General features: G+C 38.9%; 1 protein-coding gene across 2 annotated transcripts in view; it reads left to right on the plus strand.

Moving 5' to 3' along the window:
* Positions 1-17057, plus strand: part of LOC143293541 (protein phosphatase 1 regulatory subunit 3B-like) — an 18248-nt gene extending 1191 nt beyond the window's left edge. Inside the window, exons 1-2 of one of the 2 annotated variants that reach the window (XM_076604465.1) lie at positions 4950-5190; positions 8918-17057. In XM_076604465.1, coding sequence (XP_076460580.1) covers positions 8926-9933 — 1008 coding nt within the window. In that variant the 5' untranslated portion in view covers positions 4950-5190; positions 8918-8925 and the 3' untranslated portion in view covers positions 9934-17057. Of the gene's footprint in view, positions 1-4949; positions 5191-8917 lie in introns of those variants that run through there. The other variant, XM_076604464.1, reaches the window with a different exon arrangement.
* The last annotated feature ends 5443 nt before the right edge of the window (positions 17058-22500 follow it).

Consider the following 22500-nt stretch of genomic DNA (forward strand, 5'->3'; position numbering starts at 1 on the left):
CTTTGTAGTAAGTTAAGCAGTTCTTTATGGAAATGCTTGTTTTGTCTAGATAAATAGAATCATAAAAATATTGAATCAGTTTCTCATTGTATGTATTTTGTGTATGGCTTTTCGTATGATATATATCTGGATTATATTTATAACATGGGATGTTAGTGTTTTTGATATTTTTACACATAATTGTTCCTTAGTTAACAATCAGTTCAGATTGGTCTATCAAATATAGTGACTCCTTTGCTCTTTGATATTGTCCTCCATGACCTGAAGGTGTGATGAAAGGAAATGAACATTGTTCAGTGAAAGAAAAATGAAGAGAAAGCTGGTGTTTGTTCCTGTGTCCTGGTCATGTGTTGGTGCTCATCTGAACTGTCAAAATTTATGATTTATCAATCAGCTACTCCCACTTGTAGAAATTGGAATGTCATTTGAATTTTGTGTGCATTCAGATCAGCACAGGCACATTGTCAGCAGACATGTTGAGATAAACACACAGACTAAGAAGGAAAGAGTTGGTTTAGAATCGTCTAGTTCTTAAAAGGTTACTTGAACTGACATAAATGCAAGGGAAGGTGTCTACAGGATGATTCCAATAAACATCAAACATATTCAGAGATGGTGAATACAATATTCAGTACATCTGCATTTGAAAAAGAAGAAAATTTGTTAAACAGGTCTAGACAAATCATTCGAGTCTAATAATAAACACAGAAAGAGTTGCCCATGTTTGGAGCACACTTCCTTTGAGTTTAGAAATACACAGAGTAGTAACAGTTTAAAAACTCATATGGACAGTGAACCAAAATTAAAAGAAACAAAATATTGGTTATAGTGAGTGATATTTTCAGTTTTATCATGGCATATACAATATACTCATTAACAAATAGTTGACAGGAAATAAAAAGCCAACTGGCTTGTGCATCAAATTGCCAGTCCCAGCTGCGGCATCTGCATGGTGCTGTGCCAGCAACTGACACATGTACATCAGCATAAACAAAAACAAAACAAAAAAATATATATATATATTTTTTTGGCCTGTGGTATTTCCCTCATTTTACTAGTCACCGGTTTTAATTGAATCAAATCAGATCATTTCCTTCTACAGTTTGAGTTCGCAGAAAAGACAGGGAAACAGTTGTTACAAAATGCAACATTTATGCAGGCAAGCGGTTCTTAGCCAGTTTGGCAGACTTACGAAACATTCTGTGTTTCCTCTTGTCAAGTCAGTGTTTTTTCTCGTTTCTATTTCACACACCGTTCGCCAAAGCTTGTTAATATCATATCATATCATATCATATCAAGGCGTCCAGGCCTGACGAGGCCTTTTGCCCGCTTGATGTGGGGAAGAAAAAGAGAGTCCCCACATATGTCTGATGCATTTTTCAACATTGAGTGCGCAATGCTTGAAAAATCAATAAATATGTAAATGAGTTTTGTAATTTAAATTTTTCAAATGAATATCAAGATAATTTTTAAATGTATTCACTGTTCCTGCGGAAACAACATCTTGTGACAAATTGTTCCAAACATTTGTTACTCTGTTAGTAAAGAAATGTGCAAATCTGGAAGTTTTAACTGAAACTTTTAATAGTTTGTATGAATGGCCTCTTGTGGTACTGTTCTCATTCAATGTAAACAAAGAGTTTATGGTTCTGCTGTCATATAATCCATGTGTCATTTTATACATCTCTATTAAATCACCACGCAGTCTTCTATATTCTAAACTAGGTAACTTAAGTGCTTGCAACCTACTTTCATAGTCCATATCAGCAAAGCCAATGATTCTTTTAGTGAATCTTCGTTGAACATTTTCAACACTGTCTGTATGTTTCACTAAACCCGTATTCCAAACAACATTCCCATATTCTAAGACTGGCCTGACTAATGACTTAAATAATGGCACCATTATGTCTTTACTTTTACACTGTATGTTTCCAACTAGCATTCCGGTCAATCTATTGGCTTTTTTAATGGTTTCATTAATATGAACATCAAAAGAGAGACCAGAGTCAACAATGACTCCAAGATCTCTCTCCGATGAAGTCTCCTGCAAGTCCGTACCATTCATATAATACTTATAATGTGGATTATTTCTGCCTACGTGTAAAACTTTACATTTATTGTTATTAAATTTAATTTGCCATCTATCAGTCCAGTGTACTAAATTATCAATACTAACTTGTAATTTCAATCTACCGACATCAGAATCTACTTCCTCATAGATCTTTGTATCGTCTGCAAAGATTTTCACAAAACAGTCTAGTATGTCAGGCATGTCATTTATATAATATACAAAGAGTGTGGGCCCCAAGACACTGCCTTGGGGAACACCACTACTCACCTTAACAGGACACGATGACTCAGTCCCTACTGATACGTACTGTGTTCTCTCATCTAAGAAATCTTTTATCCATTCCAACAATTTACCAGAAATACCGTACCCTTGCAATTTAGCAATTAACCTATTATGTGGAACTTTATCGAACGCCTTCTGTAAGTCCAGATAAATTACATCCATTGGTTTATTGTTTTCAAGTGACTGCATCCAGTCATGTACAGTATTCAACAACTGAGTCACACAGGATCTACCACTGGTAAAGCCAAACTGATAATCAGACAGTAAGTTGTTATCAATCAAATGTTTATTCAAAGTATCACGTATGAAACCTTCAAAAACTTTACATACAACCGATGTCAAACTTACTGGTCGATAGTTTCCAGGGTCTTGTTTGTTACCTTTCTTAAATATTGGTTTTACTTGTGCTACTTTCCATGCCTGTGGGATCTTACCATATGATACAGTCTTAACAAACAGAATCTTTAAGGGAATAGCTAAACTATTATGTAATTCTTTTAGCAAATAAGGGTGCATTCCATCAGGACCAGTGGATTTATTTACCTTTAACTGTGAAAGTTTGTCACTAATAATCTTTTCTGAAACTTCAACATAATCTGTTGAAGCCTTGCATTCTGACTCAAAAGAAGGAACATTGGTGACATCTTCCACTGTGAAAACACTAGAGAAAAATAAATTTAGGACCTCAGCCTTTTCTTTGTCATTGTTAGTTAAAGTTCCACCAGGTGTGCTTAAGTTCGGAATAATCTCCTTTGGTTTAGTTTGTGATGCAATATAATTAAACAGTCTCTTTGGGTCACTTTTAATGTTCTTTGCAATAGACATCTCTTTTTCCTTGGTAGCTTTTCGTAATGCCCTCTTAACCTGATTTCGAGCACGTGCATAAGCATTATAATTTTCAGTCGTCCTATACTTCTTATACCATCTGAAGGTCCTTCTTTTCAATCGTATCTTTTCCAAAACAAAAAATGGGACAGTCTTTTTGTAACTTTTGTTTCCAGTCCAAAACTCTTTAAATGGCACATACTTATCTTGTAATTCCTTCAATTTATCAGAAATGCAAGACCAACACTCATCCACAGATTTGAGTTCCAAAGTCTCTTTCCAATTAATGTCATCCAATGCATGCCTCATTGTCTCATAATCACCTCTATCATAAAAATAGCGTCTGCCTTTCGACTTACCAGGTAGTAGAATACCAGTATCAACTTCAAAAATAATGCTAGAGTGGTGACTTTTACCTATAGGGGGATAATATAAAACATTATAAACTAAGTCATCTCTGTTTGCTAAAACTAAATCCAAAATATTTGCTGTTTGATTACCACGAAAATGTGTTGGTTCCGTAACAAACTGTACCACAAAATTATCTTGCAATACTTCCAGAAATTTTGAAGCAGGGTGGTCTATGTGTTTGGTACACACTTCTTGTTCCCAATCAATATCTGGATAATTAAAATCACCCATCAACACTTTCTTACCTGTGCCTTCAAAAAACAGTGATACACATTTAATTAATTTCTTATTTTCTTCTAATGAACTACTGGGAGATCTATATGCAACTCCAACTTTTAATTCCTCATTATCAAGTGCAATGGAGCAGAAGACAGAGGGACTGAAGACTTCTTCCAGCTGTGTACTACGTACCACATTCAGATTCGACTTTGCAAACAAGCCTACCCCCCTCCCAGCCTCATTAGTATATAAAACATATCCATCAATTACAGGTTCCCATCCACAGTCAGGTCTCAGGGTCTTTGGCTTCAGTTCAGTAACTGCAATAATGTCAGGATTTAAATCCCAAGCCAAGGCATTCAGTTCTTGTTTTTTGTTTCCAATACTATCAGCGTTTAATAGTAAAAACTTCAGACCTTCAGGACTGTAACTCTCACCCCTTACATTACCATTACTCTTGTTGTTTGTAACTTTCAAATCTTTTTTATTTGCACTATTTACATTATTTACAGCATTTCTTTTGATATTCTTGAGTCAGTGCTCTGAGCTTGGTACCCCAGTGTTACCAGCTCTGTCCTTTTCATCCTGTCCGGGTTTGGGTCTGGGAATGATTTTACCATTTCTGATGATGACATCCAGTCCTTCCTCGTCCCTCTGTCTTTTCATCTCCATGTACAGTTTCTTGTCACCTTCTCTTTGTTTTTTGGTCTTATCTGGTACAATAACCATTTTGCGGAAAGACTGTTTCTCGTTATTTCTGAGGTGTTTTGATTTATTAAGGACCATCTCTTTGAAACTAACATCAGGGAAAATTATTTTGATTGGTCTGGGCTTCCTGGCAGAATTTTTTCTCAGGCTTTCTTCTGTTAAGAAAGTAACAGACATGGACTGACGTGTTCGGATAATCACAGTCGATTAAACAACTTTGGACCGCGCCAAGACGTTAACTGGATTGATACCTGAATCAGCAAAAGCATTAACACACAATAAAACAAACAAACAAAAAACAAAACAAAAAACAAAACAATCTCAACACTCGACGCGCAGGAAATGACCCCAACCGCCACACATCTGACCTGTCCCGTCAGGTTATTGGCAAGGGAAGTAAGCCAATGATCGCACAGTTCGACTCAGTGACAGCTCGGGGTGAAATGTTGACGGTCAAACGTTTTTGTTTCTTTTTTTTTTAATTTTTAAACCATTGAGCATCGGATTGCCATTGGAGTGAGCCTTCCATTTTCAGTTGAAGTGACACCAGCAACGATTGCAACGATTAGATTGCTAAACAGACACCAGTCGTTCAACTAGTTGAACGACTCTGAAGTGTCGAACGCATGGCCTTGAACTTGTGCCACTGAGATCAGACGACTGTGATCGGGAAGGTAAACACTGTGAACAGCGAGCGAGACATCTATCACGTAAAGTTATCGTCCTGACAGTTGCGTTCACGATCGTATGTGGTCGGCCCACATAATATTAGAATACATGATATATTCATCACGACCATACTTTGGCCAAATTTAATATTCAGCAGATGTAACAATGCCGCGGAGGAGTGGGCGAGGTTGTCATTTTGAATGTCAAAGCTACTTGGCCTTTTGCATCCCATCAATGTGATCATTATGTAGCGAGTGTATTGCATATATCGTAGTGCCGTAGTGCTCACCGAACCCCATTCAGACAATCCAGAAATAGTTGATCTTTTTTATATTTATATTTATGTTTTTATGCATCAGACCAGTGTGAGTAGTAATACTGTTATACTTAAAAAAAAAAAAAAAAACCCAAAAAACAAACAAATTTCTAGGTTCTTTCAATGATGGATAGACAGAATATTTTGTTCTGATCAGTGTCAACAAGATCTTTGAAAATTCAAGTTGTATTATTAAACAATTTTTTGTTTATGATTTACACTGATAGCATAGGTTGTTTGCCTTAAAACAGGAGAATATGAAGAAGAAAGAAAAAATTACCTCAATTCATTTTAACATCTTGGTCTGTTAGTGTCCGTGCAGTGTTCATTACCTCATCCCACCACATTCTTGGGATGGTTATCCCTGTTGGCTGAGGTTGGTGTTGATGTTAAACACTGTTACTATAGTAATTAGTATTAGTGATATAACAAACTGCCTTGTCAGTATCAGTCTCACTTCACGAGTGATTTACCAAGTGTTAAGAGCATTTGATAGTCAGTCAAATACAAAACCCAGGAAAAGATTTTGTTGACTTTATTCCATAACAGATGGAGAAAGTGAGTATTGGTTTACAGGGCGTCTCTTATCAGAAGTGCATCTTGTTTTACAGGACATCTCTTAACAGAAGTGAGTCTTGTTTTGCAGGATGCCTTGTATCAAAATCGAGTCTTGTTTTACAGGATGCCTTGAATCAAAAGCTAGTCTTTTTTTACGGTATACCTCTTACCAATACGGCAATAGTGAGTCTTCTTTTACAGTATGCCTCTTATCAAAAGTGAGTCGTGTTTTGCGGTATGCCTCTGATCAAAAGCGAGTCCTGTTTTATGGTATGCCTCTTATCAAAAGCGAGTCTTGTTTGACAGAATTTCTCTCATCAGAAGTAAGTCTTGTTTTATGGGATACCTCTTATCAAAAATGAGTCTTGTTTCACAGGATGACTTTTATTTATCAAAAGTTAATCTTGTTTTACGTGATGTCTCATCAAAAGTGAGTCATCTTTTACAGTATATCTCTTTCAAAAGTGAGTCTTGTTTTAGGAGATGCCTCTTATCAAAAGTGAATCTTGTTTTACAGGATGCCTTTTCATCAAAGCAAGTCTTGTTTTACAACATACAGTTTTTGACTCACTTGTGAATCTATGTTTTTGCTGGATGATCGGTTGTCTCTCTATCTCTGTGTGTGTGTATGTATGTCTGTGTGTCCATGGTAAACTTTAACATTGCCATTTTTATGGAAATACTTTGTCCGTCAATACCAAATTTGGCTTAAAAATCGTAGAGAAAAAAAATCTTCACAGTCATACCAATAAGAGTGTAAGTCTCCCGAATTAAGCCATGTTTTCCGTATCATTAACAGTTTATTTAGTTGAGGCCATTTCTGGGATTCCGGAAACACCATATGACCACATCCCAGTTGCGGTAGCTTTGGTGCGTGCTTAGTCAGTCAGTGAGTAGACAGCGTTACCTCGATTTTTCTTGTTCAGGACAGAACACGTGCAGTGACACACTCGCACAGACAACATCATCGACATGTTTACTGTATATGAACCTTTTAAAGTGGATACTCAATTAACTAGAATGAAAATTAAAGAGAAATTGAATCGATTGTGTCATACTTTCTTGGCAGGTGTAATTGAACTTGTACATCCATCTAGATCCAAAGAAAAACAGCTAAATATTGCAGTGTGATTGTTGTGATAGCCACGTCTCCTTTACCGCGGACTTTAAAGAATTCTTAATTTCCCTTAAAGTATTTTTTAATGCCCAAGATACACAAAAATGATATGATTTAAACAGCGTTATCACTTTGAATACCGCAGCCGATTTATCACCCTTTAAAAAGCAAACTTAAATATTATTGTTTTAACGTCATTCATGGATCCGCAATAGTGCAGTGAGTGAGTGACAATTTCTTCCCACCCGAACATGGCGGGTTTGAATATACTCTGACCTTTTTAATTTTTATTAAAAATTAAAAATTTTTTTTTTTTTTTTTACCCGAAGCTTTATGATAACAAATACAGAACATATTTTAACGATTGAATTTTTATATACTCTTTAAGTGTATCAAAACTGTATCGTGAAGGCCTTGCCTCTCTTGTTATAAAATATCTCCATTTGTAATTCTTATAGACTGAGCAGGATGTTATGTCACTATTTGATGTCGAAAAGAGACTGTGCAGTTGAATACTGCATTCACACTTGTCACAGCATGCTCCACTTTTCTGCATACACTGATACAGTAAACAGTTGTGGTTACTGTTTGTTTTTTTTGTCTGATGTTATTGTTTCTCTTGATTAGGTTGATATTGTTTTTGTTTTATCTGATGTTATTGTTTCTGTTCTTATCATTTTTATCTGATGATGTTGTTTCTGTTCTTATTGTTTTTATATGATGTTGTTGTTTCTGCTCTTATTGTCTTTTATCTGATGTTTTTGTCTCTGTTCATATTGTTTTTTGTCTCATGTTAATTTGTTATTGTGCTCATATTGTTACTTATATCTGATGTCACCAATCCTGTTTATATTGTTTATGTTAGCTATTGCTGTTTGGGTTCATACTGTTGTTTTTTGTTTGATGTCATTGTTTCTGGTTGTGATCTCTTTGATGCATAACAGTGTCAGTCATTGACGTACAATAAAAAACTGATAAATGTAATGCCCATACCAGTGCATTTCTCATTTTTCTGTGGCCCTTAGTTAAGTGTCTGGTTTTGTAATTGAAATAGTTCAGGTTGGAAGTTCAACAATTATGTGTTGCTTTTATTTTGAAATATGTTTATGAGAAAGTGTGTTTTTTTTGTTTTTTTTTTTTTAAGAGCAAGTGCCAGACCAATGACTTATTGTGTTTGTTTTGAAGACAGAATGGAGAGGAGAGGGAAAAGAAGTGGATGGTCAGTGTTGGAATGTCAGTGTTGCTTATATATGTTAATGAAAAGATGAATAGTTTATATATATGCATAGATAAACAGATTGTTTTTGCTGTTGCCCCACCATCTGCATCGTTTTGAGTGTTTTTACTCCCAGGCTGCTTATTCCAAGTCTCCTTTACACAGCCAAACCTGAGTTCATCTGTTGCAGTCTCCACATTGGCAGTCCACAGGGAACCATTGAGGTTAGGTTACACGAGGCCATACACCAGAGGAGACCCTACATTTCTTATAAATTTGTGATCATCTTCAAAAATGATCTATTATTATTATTAATTTGATGTTTTACACAAACCTAGGTTAGGCTCTTCATGCCTGATCAGTGCAATGGGTTTATGCAAAGATCAGGCATCTGCATTATTTATTTGTTTATTACACAGAAGATGAGGTGTAGCATATATATTCTTTAGTCTTCATGCTTTGACACTTGTTGAAAACTGAAACTGAGGAAGAGTGTGTGTGTGTGTGTGTGTGTGTGTGTTTCAGACTGTCCAATGTTGGATGTGGCCCCCACACACCCCTCCACATATACCGTGATGTCTGTGGACTGGTCGCCCTACCTGCTGTCCAGCAGCCCCCCCAGCTCCAGCTTTGAGTTCCACAGTTACTCCTTTGCCTCCAGTGGCTACCAGCCCTACCCCCCTCTTGCCAGTTTACCCGGACCTGAAGAACAGGAAAGCAGCCAGAGGTTGCACCGTCCAAAGCGACTGAGTGATCAGCCGCTGAAACCGATCATCATCAAGCCCGACAGTGATGGGGAGCAGTCTTCAGGTTACACGTCAGACGGTGAGTCCACCCCCACCAGCCCGTGCTCTCCGGGCCGCACACGGAAAAAGGTTTCTTTCGCCGACCACTGTGGCAAAGCTCTGACAGAGGTGCGCATCATGTCGGAGCCCTCAGATCACCCCCCTAATCTCAACCCTGAGGTCTTGGCCTCCCTCACACAAGGGGCACAGGCCAACGTGACAGGGAAACCCCCTCTCAGATTGACGTTTCCCCAGCCAGCCTCTGATTACCTCGCTTTCAGAGACAAAATTGAAAAGCAGCTGGTCAGTTTGGAGAATGTTATACTGAGAGACTACACTGTGGGAGGGACCATCAAAGTGAAGAACACTTCGTTTGAAAAGAAGGTGTTTGTGCGCTTCACCTTCACGTCGTGGGAATCCTATGAGGACGTGCTGGCCAAGTACCTGCCGGGGCCAGGGGACATCCCAGGCCGGCCCTCCTGTCACGACACCTTCACCTTCGAGTTGGAAGTGCCGCCTAACTCGGACGTGTCCAAAAAGATTGAGTTTGCAGTGTGCTATGAGGATGGGAGCACGCAGCACTGGGACAGCAATGGGGGAGCCAACTACTGCATTGTGTGGGAGAAGTTCCAGGATCAGTCACACCCGTCTCCCGTGGGGGCCAGTTTCCAGAAAGACCATTTCGTCTTCGGCCCTGCTTCCCTGGCAGACTTTGCATGTTGGCATCACGTCGATACATCCACCCCTTACTACTGACGCGACCTATCTGTTAATCAGTAATACAAGTTCCCCTCTGCTGTTAATGCTTTCACTCCATATTTTATATAGTGGGGCTGCACTGTGGCAGTATGCTCTCCCCATGGGAGAGCAGCCGGAATATCACACAGAAAAAATCTGTAGTGACAGAAAGTAATACAATATATTCGGACTCATCTTGCCTTCTCACCCCAGCCCCACAGCTCACCCAAATGGGTTTCCTCCTCACTCTTGAGTCCAGGCATCAAACCCAGGCATCGAACTACAGCTTGCGATTTTACCAGTGACACAGAGGATTGCAGTACTAAGAGGAACATTACAAGATAGACAGTTGACAAAAGTAGTGCAGTACACCAGCATTACGATTTATACTGAGAGTGGCATTCTGAGCTTGATAGTGCAGAAACATTTGCAACACATACATGGCGGCAGAATATTACATCTGTACAGCCATCAGTGTTAAACTGATGAGACACCAGTACAGAGCATCATTATATTACTCAGAGCAGCCAGCACTTCACATATTGCAACATACAAAGCAGCCTACTACATGATCATGGTTCTTTGTGTTAATAGATACATGTGTCTTGTTGGATATATAATGTGTAGTGTCTTTTCATGTTGTCTGTTAACTTTTTATGGGATGTTTACACAATTTTTGAGTGACTGCTACTTGTTAGAATGGCAATCACTTTATTTATGGTAAATGCTTTAGTAACTGGTGTCTGTGGATGGCATTGACTTCAGTGTCTGTATTTGTCAATGTGACATTCACTGAAGTGACAACTATCTGTCAGTGTGACATTTAGTTCGGTGATTGATATCTGTTTGTGTAAAATTCACTTCAGTGACTGCTTTCTGTCAGTTTGACATTCACTTCAGTAACTGCTTTCTGTCGGTTCAACATTCACTTCAGTAATCCCTATCTTTATGCTGTCATTCATTTCAAGGCCGAACTGTTGATCTGACTTTGAGATTTACTACAGTGTCTGCTGTACTATCTGTTCTCCTGCTGTCACTTAGTTTAGCACTTGGTGTCTTAATTGCTATTTATGGTTGTGTTACTTTTATTTCGAAAGTCTCTGTGTTACTTTTATTTATAAAGTCTCTTGTTGCTCTTTAGTGACTGGTGTGTATCTGTACTGTTACTGTGTTTGGTTCTCATCAAAGACTGCTGTCTGTCAATGTAAGGTGAAATTCTGCTTTAGTAACTGCTATTTGTCAAGTGTTTAAAGTACAATTTAATGACAGCTTTCTGTCAATGTAGAGTTGATAGCTTTTTCAGTAACTGCTTTTTTTTTTTTTTTTTTTTGTTGCAAGTACCATGATGAAGACAAACACTACCTGTCATTGTGAAATTCACTCTTTGTGACTGCTAAGTCACTGAATTTCACTTCTTTGACTGCTTGCTGTCTGTTGTTGAGGTTCACTGTGTGCCATCTTGTCAGTGTGGCTTTTGACGTTATAATTTATAACGACTGCTAACTGTTGTTGGTGTGACATTCCTGCCAGTCATTGCTGTTTCTACTTTTTTGTTTGTTAACTGTGACAGCTACTTTGTTGACTGCTCAATTTGTTTAATCAACATCTGCCATCATGTTGATAGTAACACAGTGACTTGACATGTATGGGTCACGCTGTGTCTCAGTGTCTTAAATTCCTCTTGCCCAGTTGTCAGTGTCTGAATGCACGAAGCTCTTGTCTTGCCCAGTGAGGTTGAACCTTACAGACCAGTGATAGCTGGGATTTGCCTTCAGGCAGTTGAGCGCTCCCAGTCTCCTGGCGCCATAGTCAACCCCTAGCTGTACATGTGAAATATGTAGATCAATGCTAAGTTTACTGCAGCTGAGCTTGTTCAAGGCTGTGTTTGAAACATGTTGATGTCAGCAACGTTCAAGACCATGTGACTTAATGTTGATGCCAAAAATGGCATTTAAATACAAAATGATGACCTTTTATTTTTATTTTTCAGAGGGGGTTGAATCTTAGGAGTAGTCCTAGTAATGGTCAGGACAGTGTGCCACTCTTATTTCACTTAGAAGTCAGAATAGAAAGATTGTATACAGTCATGGAAAACCAAACTTATTTTGTATGTTACTTTCAAGAAAAGGTAAAGGCAGGGCAAACACAGTGCCCTTATTTGTGTGTTTGTGTAGATATATATATTGGAAACGAACAATAGAAATACCTCTTAATTCAGGTACTTGTGTAACCAGTGTTTTCTCTCACACACACGCTCACACACAGAGACACACATGTGCACATGCACTTACACTTGCAAAACTGCCACTGATAGTTATAAAATGTGTGAGTGTGTGTCTGTGTGTGTGTGCGCGTGTATGCTTGAAGTAAGGGATGTTGTTTCTCGACGCTTCATTAGTGGTTGCATCGTTTGACTGGGAGACAAGAGCGTCACATAGATACCATATCTGATTATTGTCAGCACTCTTGAGTATGATTTTGGTTCCACAGCTAATTCATGTCTGCGCTCTGTCCGATCTGCTTGGGAGACTCGGGTATCCCCTTGGGCATTGCACCTAATTTTTTGAATGCACTCTAGGACATGCAAATATCATTGGGTATTGTACAACTGATTAATTTTGTTCTGTACTCTCATTGGTTAAGGAAACGAACTATCCCCTGGGTATTATATGTAATCAGTGAGTACTCTTCCTCTCACAGTGTGAGAAGGGGGCATGAAGACTACAGGGATGTTGTCTCCCTTGCTCTGTGTGTGTGTGTGTGTGTGTGTCGGTCGTCAAAACCCAGCGGCAAGTTGTCTCCCTTGTCCTATCCAAGGTTTTGGAATGAAGATGCATTGTTGTCTCCCCTGCACTGTGAAGTCTGAAAATAATGTTGTGTATTGTTTGCGTATGCAAATTAGTTTCTGTCTCGTGCATGTGTGTGTATGCGAAATAGTTTCTGTCTTGTTCATATTTATGGGATGAAGATGTAATTATACATATGGATTTTAGCCTCATTGTCTTCATCAGGAAGGGTTATGAAAAATGCCTATAAATTTGAGGATGTAGAACAATTAATTTTAATGGACGTGATATAAGTCAGTCCAACACTCCTCATTGTGGTGCGGTGCTAGCAGCAGCCAGGTGTTAACTTACATCTCTCTCTCTCTCTCTCTCTCTTTGTCTATCTATCTACCTCTCTCTCAGATATTTTCTGTGATATGTTTTTTCATGTTTTCGGATTATCGTCTCTTCCGTGTTTGACTTGAGTGAGATGAAGACATTGTATGAAATTATGATTTATAAACTTTTTTTTGGTATGTAGATTGTTTTGGGTGTATGAATTTATGATTTATTTATATATTTTTTGATCCGTGGATTATTTTTTTGGCGAGAAAAAAAATTATACAAGCATGTGATCTATATCGTTATGTGTTGTTCTAGTTAGATGAGGAAGAACAGTATGTGTTGTCAAGTGTTCTTTTTTGTTTTGTTTTTTTTTGTTTTTATCATGAGTGGTTGATTATTTCAGGTCATTGAACAGAATTGTTTCCCGTCTGCCCTGTGTTAAGACATGCTGTTGTTATAAGCCAAGGCAGATTCTGTTAGACGTTGGACTTTTGGTCCAGTGTTCACCAGTGATGAGAGTTTGAGGCACGTGGGAGGAACTTTACTGCGATTTACCTCACTTCACCCAGGTGTGATTAGATAGTTGATTTCGGTTGGGGAAGGTTTAGAAATAAAAACAGCGGAAGGAGAGGATTGGGCACTACTTTTCCTTGCTGAACCCTAGACTCTGTGGATATGAATTCACTGCCCCTATGACCATGGAAGGCTTTGGGACCTTTGACCTTTCAGTATGATGTACTTACATTCGTCTGGCCAGAAAAGCCATTTAAATGTGTGTTGGAATAAATAAGAAAAGGCTGGAGACTTGTTTGGACACTGAAGAAAACAGCTTTCTAACACCCGTAATGCACATGCGCACTCTATGCCAAGACACACGCACATGCATTCGCATGGTCGCACACACGTTGATGAATGCGCACATTGTGTCTTCAGTTCGTGTATTATGTTTGTATTGTGAGCATGAGCAACACAGCCACATGTAAATTGTTCTTTGGGGGGATAATATACAGTTTACTTGACTTGATATGCCTGCATACAGATGCAGATCTGTCTAGTTTACTCTGACCTGCTGTCATGAAAGCAGATAGGAACAAAGTGACAAAGGCTTTGTGCAGATACAAAGAACAAAATGAGAATAAAAAGAGACTGATTACATCTGCTGAATCGCACCCCAAGTCCATTTGCACGGTCTGTTTTATGAAATAGTGATTTTATGTGAGCATTTTACAGGTAGGTCCCTCATCCTTGACTTCGAGGTCTGGTTTTATATTTCTAGTGTAAATAGTAATGTTGTTTATTGAAGTGCTTGCTATGCCTAAATAATAGTCTTGTCTAATGAAGTGTCAGCTATACCTAAATAATTACAGTGTCCAATGAAATGTTTGCTGTACAATGATTGTTGCTTTTTTTGTTTGTTTTTGCTTATTTGTTTATTTCTTTTTTTTTTCTTCTTTTTTTTTTTTATACATTTATATACATATATTTATATGGCTTACCATTTGATTTTGGGGTCCTTTTCTTGATTTTGGTTGGCGTCCATACATACATGCATTGTGAAAGGTTCAGGATATTGGCAATAAATTTTGCCCCATGCGTTCAGATAGCAAATCAAGCAGTTAGAGCTTCATATGGTGTAAAAGACCTCAGAATCTCTTTTGTATTGTTTAGTGCAACTAAGACGGGTCTTCAAAGAAAGATGATATTATGAAGTTGTTGTTTTTCCAAGGGGGGGGGGGGGGGGAGATGAGATAATTTTTGTTTATATTTGGTCTCATTCTTTCCCTTTAAAAGCAAACAAACAAAAACCCAACAAAAACACCCATTGAAATAAATGTTTTAGATCTTACAATTCAGATAATGTTTTTTTTAATCTCAGTAGATAAGTCATACACTTAAAACACTTTTCATCATATATGGATATGTATTGCATTGCTTCTTTGAACTGTGTTGCTTTGTTGAACTGTCATTCAAATTATCATACAGAAGACGGTCAATAATTTTTATGATCACCATGAGTAGTTTGCAAATTATTTAATTCAGAGGATGCTTGTGTGTTTTTCAGTTGTTATCCTGTGAAATTTATTGATGTGTCTAATTTTTTTTGTTCCCTTTTAGTAGCCGTTTGAAATAAATACATATATTCAGATATATAGACACATCTGTTCCAGATTTATGAGTTCTTACGTAAGGAATATTTGCACCCTGCTGTAAAGGTCCCTGGCAGATGTGCCAAGACTTGGAATTTCTGGTTGTTAAGAATTATGAAATATTGTTCTGATCATAGATACTTATCAGTGTATAAAAAGGTACCTTTAAAACATTTGCTTGGAGAGAAAAATTCATTGTTTATTTATTTGTTGATTTACAAAATTGTTAACTGAAGTCTAAGTTGCCTCTTCTGTTGTGCCTACTTATTGTGATGGGCTGTATGGAAATGCCTTATTATTATGTAATAATGAGGCAGAGTTTGTCCATTGAAGTAGCAGAGAAAATGCAACTGTTAATTATGGACATGTGCACACCTCTCTCTCTCTCTCTCTCTCTCTCTCACTTTTCAGTATCTTTCTACTCTCCCCACACTGTTCATATTATGCTTGCTCTCTCTCTCTCTCTCTCTCTCTCTCTCTCTCTCTCTCACACACACACACACACACACACACACACACACACACACACACACAAACTGAAAAACAGAGACACCCAGTTTACATAATCATGTGAAATGATCTTTGACTGAATGATTCAGTGACTGGTACCCTTTTATATTCTCTTGAAGGTGAACCTTAAGAGTGTGTTGATGATCATGGAATGATCATCATGTTCATTTTGGCAATACGCTTTTTATGTGATATAGTATTTCATATGTATGATAGCAAAAGAAAATTATATACATTTATACGTGTGTCTGTTTGTGTGTGCATGCATTTGTGTGTGCTGTGGGTGGGAATATGTACAGCCTGATTATTGAGGATAAAATCTACAGATGCAAATAAAATATAAGATTTAGTGAAAAAATATATCCCGAGTCTTTCATTTGTGTATGGATTTCTTTTATGGAGTTGCACATGAAACAAATGTGCAGCAGCTGTACATAGGAGAAAAGAAAAAGATGTACAGCAATTTATTCATTAATCACAGCTGGGTTGCATGAGCGATTTTCCTCAGCAATGCTAAGTTAGCTTAGCGTTAAGAATGTTCCTCCTCCTCATCTTCTTTGCCTATAAATCTGTGAAGAGTCATTTGGGCGCTGCATGGAACCTTTCACCGGATTCCTCCAGGTCTGTTGGTTGCGTGTCAAAGTGTTGGGTCTCTTCAAATGGTTTGGACAGTGGATGGGAAAACGTGTCACAGTGCTAATTGCAGCGACTTAAGATTATTCTAAACGCTAAGCAGACTTAGTTGTGGCAGTGATGGCTCATGCAACCCAGCACAATGTGTGCAGCAGATGTACATAAAATAAGTGTGCAGCAACCCATACATATAACAAGCGTGCAGCAAATGTGCACGCAAGTGTGCAGCAACTGTACATTACATGAGTAGTGTGCAGCAAGTGTGTGTGTATATTTTGTAACCAAGGGTGCAGCGAATATATATATATATATATATATCTATAGGAACGGGTGTGCAAAAAAAAATTAATATGTGATATACCTGTGGTTCGTGCATGTCGGTGCAGGTGACAGAAAGCTTGCTTTTTTTTTTTTTTTTTTTTTTCCCCATGATGATTGATTGCTTCTCCGTTTTCATTTGGTGCATTGCTTCTCTCCGTTTCCCCCCTTTTTTTGTGAACTTGGGATGTCTTCAGTATTACAATACAAGCTTTTTTTTCTTCTTTTTTTTCTCTCTCTCTCTCTCACATACACACGTGATCACAAACACACCCACACACAGATACACAAAAGGTCACACACATACAGAGATACACACACACAGACACACACACACACACACATTTTGACTGATCAGGGTTCATGCCTCGCAGTGAAATGTGGCAGTTGAGTGGGAATGTATAATAAAGTGTCATTAACACTATTACGTTGTGTGATCACTGGTGTTTTGGGGGATTGAGTGAGTGTGTATGTGTGTGTGTGTGTGTCCATGTGAGTGTGTGTGTTTGTTAGTGTGTACGTGAGAGACACTTGACATTTTGTATTGCCCATAGATAGCATTGCAGCCCACCCGGACAAGGGGGAATTATTGTAACCATATAGTAATTTGTGAATAATTCTTACATGCACACACACACACAACACACACACACACACACACGCAAGGGCGTGTACACACACACACACGCTCTTTGACACACACACACACACAACAAAAGGGTTGTTCCTGGCAAAATTCTGGAGAAAAATCCACTTCGATAGGAAAAACAAATAAAACTGCACGCAGGAATAAATTAAAAAAAAATTGGTGGCGCTGTAGTGCAGACGCGCTCTCCCTGGGGAGAGCAGCCCGAATTTCACACACAGAAATCTGTTGTGATAAAAAAAAACACACACAGACACACACACGCACACATACACACACACACGCGCGCGCGCGCGCGCACACACACACACACACACACACACTCCTTCAAAGAGCACAAAATTGATAGCGTGGTGCCGAACGGCAGACAACCACTGATTGTGGGCGTCGATGTGGTGTGACAGTTGTGTCCCTTCTAAGAGTTATTTGTAATACGTCTTCACATTTCTAAATGAAATTTGTTATGATTTGTTAACTGCAGTTTAGAAAATTTGTACTAAAATGCTGTTCTATGAGACAATACATTTACTAATTGTTTATTCGTTTATTTATTTTCATTTATTTATTTATAATAATAATTATTATTATTACCACAAGAATGGTGCAGTGGTAAGTTGGGTTAGGGTTATGGTAAACAGATACAGGATAAGGGCTCAGAGATTTTAGGTAAGTGTTGTTTGGTAGAGGTATAGATTAGGGGTTACGATTAGTAGGATTATGGTGTGGGTCAAACTTATGGTTATGTTTTGGAAATTGTGATGGGTAACTGTATGATCCGTACGTTTATATCAGGGTTTGTGCCAGGCCGTAAGTTCCGGTTACCGTGACTATGCATATGCATGACATTAACCATAATTATACATATAATGTGTAACCACAAACCCTGTTCTATTTTCACACCCAGGTTTTTGCAGTCCAGCACATTATCCAATTCAATGCTACAAAATATACGATGCAGTACTTTTTGACAATCAACATTGTTTTCAGGTGCACATAGCAGGACTGAAAACAGCAGTAACAGGCTCAGTATCACTGCACAGACGAACAGAGACAAACAGGCACGCGCATACACACACACACACACACACACACACACACAAACCCACCAGTGACCACACAACAGAACAATGTAAATGGCAGCTTATCATTCATTCGCATTCGAAGCGACATTTCTGTACACACACACACACACACACACACACACAGGTCTACACACACGACGCATACACACGTGTGTGTGTGTGCGTGTGTGTATGTGTGTGTGTGTGTGTGTGTGTGTGTGTGTGTGAACGATTCTGGCATGACACGATTTGATTGCTGCAACCATTACTGAGTAGTAGTAGTAATAATAGTGGTAAGAATAGTACGAGAAATGGTAGTTACTGTAGTTGTACAGCAGCATAATGAGTGATAACAGAAGTAGCAGCAGCAGTGTGAGTGATGGTAGTAGCAGTATGAGCAGTAGCAACAACAGTATGAATGATACGGTATGAGGGGTGGTAGTAGTAGCAGCAGCAGCAGTGTTAGCCAAGTGATAGTAGCAGTGTAGTAGTAGCAGCAGTATGGGTGAGAGCAGCACCAGCTGTAGTGGCTGGTAGTAGCAGCAGCAACAACAGTTCGAGCAATGGCAGTAATGTATCAGTAGTGGGAGTGATCATGAGTAGCAGCAGCAGTTCATATGAGTGAGTCATATGATCCATGGTAGTGGATCAGCAGCAGCGGTATGTGTAGCAGCAGTAAGTATGAGAGTAGCATAAGCAACTACAGTAGGTGTACGAGTGTAGCACACAGCAGCAGTAGCCGCAGCAGCATGAGAGTAGCAGAAGCAGCTACAGTAGGTGTACGAGTGTAGCAGGCAGGCAGCAGCAGCAGCAGTAGCTGTGTAGTCAGAGGCGAGGAAGAGAAAGCTCTGTCGACGCCAGGAAAATGGCCAAGTCAACACACCGTCGCGAGGGAAATTATTTAAAAAAAAAAAAAAAAAAAAAAAAAAAGGAGAAGAGTTAATCACGTCGATTCTGGTTAGTAGCAATGGATGGTAGGCTGTGTAGCATTAGCAGCATTTGCTGCAGTTGTCTCGTGGAAGCTTGTGGCAGAGAGAGAGAGAGAGAGAGAGAGAGAGAGAAACTGGAGGCAAATCCACAGAGCTGGAGGAAAAAATCAATATTACGCTGATGTCACCCACCGTTCTCTCTCTCTCTCTCTCCCCGCCCCACCCCTCTCTGTCTCTCCGGGCTTGTCTCGCAATTGCAAGTGCTTCAGCAGTTTCGACTGCCTGTGAAATTGTGACCAGACTTGCACTCTGGATCTGCCAACTGTCATACTAATAATATAGCAATATTTCGTTTTCTTTTTATTTTTTATTTATTTCGGTTCATCAGCCGTCACATGAATGAAATATGTGCCCATATGGGCTTTTTAGCACAATATAGGCTCAAAGCTTGTTGCTGTTGTGTAGTTTGTATATATTTATTCTGTATTACATCAGTGTGTTGTATGTATGATAGTCAGTCGTGTTCGACTATGACCATCAGAACAGCAGAGGAGGTAACTGCTGTCCCGACTATTTGGGCTAGATTTTGATTATAATGGAGAGTGTCTGGCCCAAGTTATATCCCCACTCTGTCGGCCAAGAGGGTTTTAGGACAGTCGGCATTGGGGATGGTTCCGGCCAAAGAAAAACTAGCCCCCAAGGCTGCAGCACTAAGAGCCAGTGTAATTTTGCCCCGTAGCAGTCTGAGAGTCATAGTCCTTCACAAAAGACTAAACTGTAAATGATCTCCCATTGCAAGTGAATGGAGAAACCATTGATGATACAGCTCTCACTTTGCTGTTGTCCCAACTGTAAACTTATGTCAATCTGTGATACTAAGCTGGGTGCTCAACTTTGGGCTGTAAGCATTACTTTGTATTTCGTATGTTGTAGTGATACGGATTATATTGTTGGAAACATATACTGACATAGACAGCGTTCAAGTCGTTTTGTTATGTCGAGAAATTGAAGAGAGTAAACCACCACCCTCTCTCCCCTGTGTGTGTGTGTGTGTGTGTGTGGGGTGGGGGTGGGGGGGCGTGGGGGGCGAGGGGGGTGGTGGATGGGTGTGTGTCTGTGTCTGTGTGTGTTTGTGTCTGTGCAAATGTTCATAATATTACTAAACCGGGGGACAGTACAGTCTGTGTGATTTGTACAATGTCAGAGTTCGACAAAAAGTCACAAGCATTTCAAGCGCTGGCAAATAATTATCAACTCCTACCTTTAGGCAAACGTTTCTGTGTTCCAAAATGTAAAACAAACAGAACCAACTGCAGCTTTATTCCAATGTCAATCCAGCTATTAACTAACAGTAATTGATAATCAGATGTATGACCGAAAGTGAATGCCAGAGTGTATGTGCGTAGAATATGACATCTGATCTCAAAGTACTATAAATTACACACTGCTATTATATGTATATGTCAACTTTTAGTATACTGTTATGTGTATCCTTTAACTGTGACTATTACTGCATGTGTGTATGGCTGTGATAGTATATGTATGATTTACTCTAAATTACTTTTTAAGGGTTTCTGTTGTTCGTGTTGTCTTCTGTGATTATTGATTGTAATGATGGTTTGCCCTAGGTTTACATCTTGATATGGTTTATCTATATACATGTTGAATGACTGTGATTTTCTTGTGTTGTTTTTCTGTTTTGCACCACATATGAATTTCTCTTGTTGATGTAGCCAAGTGCTCAATATGACTGGCTACTAACCGTAGTTCAACTCACAGCACAAACTGAAAGCTGAGCTATAGCAGACGCCTTTTCCGCAACTAACACGCTGGTCTTCAATGACTCACTCATAATGTGTGACGCCATTCCCGGTTTGAATGCAAAGCCCATTCTGAACCTATTCTCTAAACATCTATTAAATCAAGTCTCTGTATCGTTCGCTGCAGTATTGTATCTGTTGTGCTCACACACACACTTAAATCAGTTAGAAGCATAGTTGATTTCAGTTTAATCGTTCGTCAGTCTAAAGATTTCAACTGACGCTAACCTCACGTCATTTTGTCCTTCTCGTTTAATGACAGCCACTCCACAACCAGTGTTGCTGTACGCCACTGGGTGAGCGGCAACTTGTGTTTGTGACACAGCGTATTTAATTAAATATCTCTTTTGTCGGATCAATAAACTACACGTAATTATATACTGACAGAATCGTCGCAATTCCATCTTTAAATCTATTCCATTTGTGTTTGCCTACGTTAAACTGATTTAACGCAGTTTGTAATTTTCAGCGACAAGCTCGCTAAAACTGACCCTTTGCAGGTGACTTGAATTAAGATTATAAATTCATCGTAAATAATCAACATTTCATTTTATACTCATTAGAAAGTAGGTGTTGAGCTCTTTCTTTTGCGATCTATCCGACGTAAATCGGTTCAGGAATCAATTAGAAATCTATCACTGAACACCTTGTAACAAACACAATTTAAGGGGATTTGAGCCGATTCGCTTCACAGGCCACGCAAGCGAGTTTGCCGAAGTTGCATAAATGGACGGAGTGGGTGATCACTGGTCACTTTTCCACCTGGCCAGTCACTGGCAAGAGCCTGCTCTCTCTCTCTCTCTTGCTGTGTCGCAAGCAGTGTGTGTTGTGCGTTGTCCCAGAGGCCAACATCTCGCTACTACATATCGCCTGCACTGTTTTCTCTATTCTCTTCAGTTTCTCTTTATCTTCTCATAACTATTGTAAATAAAACAATAGAAAAACCCTAGTGTGATTGGCCGTCTATATGTCTCTGGTCTGCGCGTGGATCTTTTCTATCCTTTAATTCAGTAAATCATCATTGATTCTTTTGTACCGTCCCCTTTCATGATATAAACACACCACTCAGCTACATTGAGATAATAAAGTATTCTGTATTTTGGCTGTATTATGTATTATCAAACTTCAATAAACTGAATCACATCATGCATGCACGGATGCACACACACACACACACACACACACACACACACACACACACAGAGACAGACAGACAGAGAGAGAACGAACAATGTTTGAACTGCCTGAATATTACTAACAACAACATCAATACACTAGAACAGGATAACGTACAATTCATCATTCCGACTGGAAATGGTGGCTGCATTCAAAGACTTGTATTGTCCTTTCTATCGCGCTCTCCCTCTCAGCTCTCAGTAGAGTTCAGACACGCAAAATTGGGAAATGTGAC

The sequence above is a fragment of the Babylonia areolata genome, chromosome 19 (assembly GCF_041734735.1).
Source record: "Babylonia areolata isolate BAREFJ2019XMU chromosome 19, ASM4173473v1, whole genome shotgun sequence".
In the NCBI taxonomy this organism is placed as follows: domain Eukaryota; kingdom Metazoa; phylum Mollusca; class Gastropoda; order Neogastropoda; family Buccinidae; genus Babylonia; species Babylonia areolata.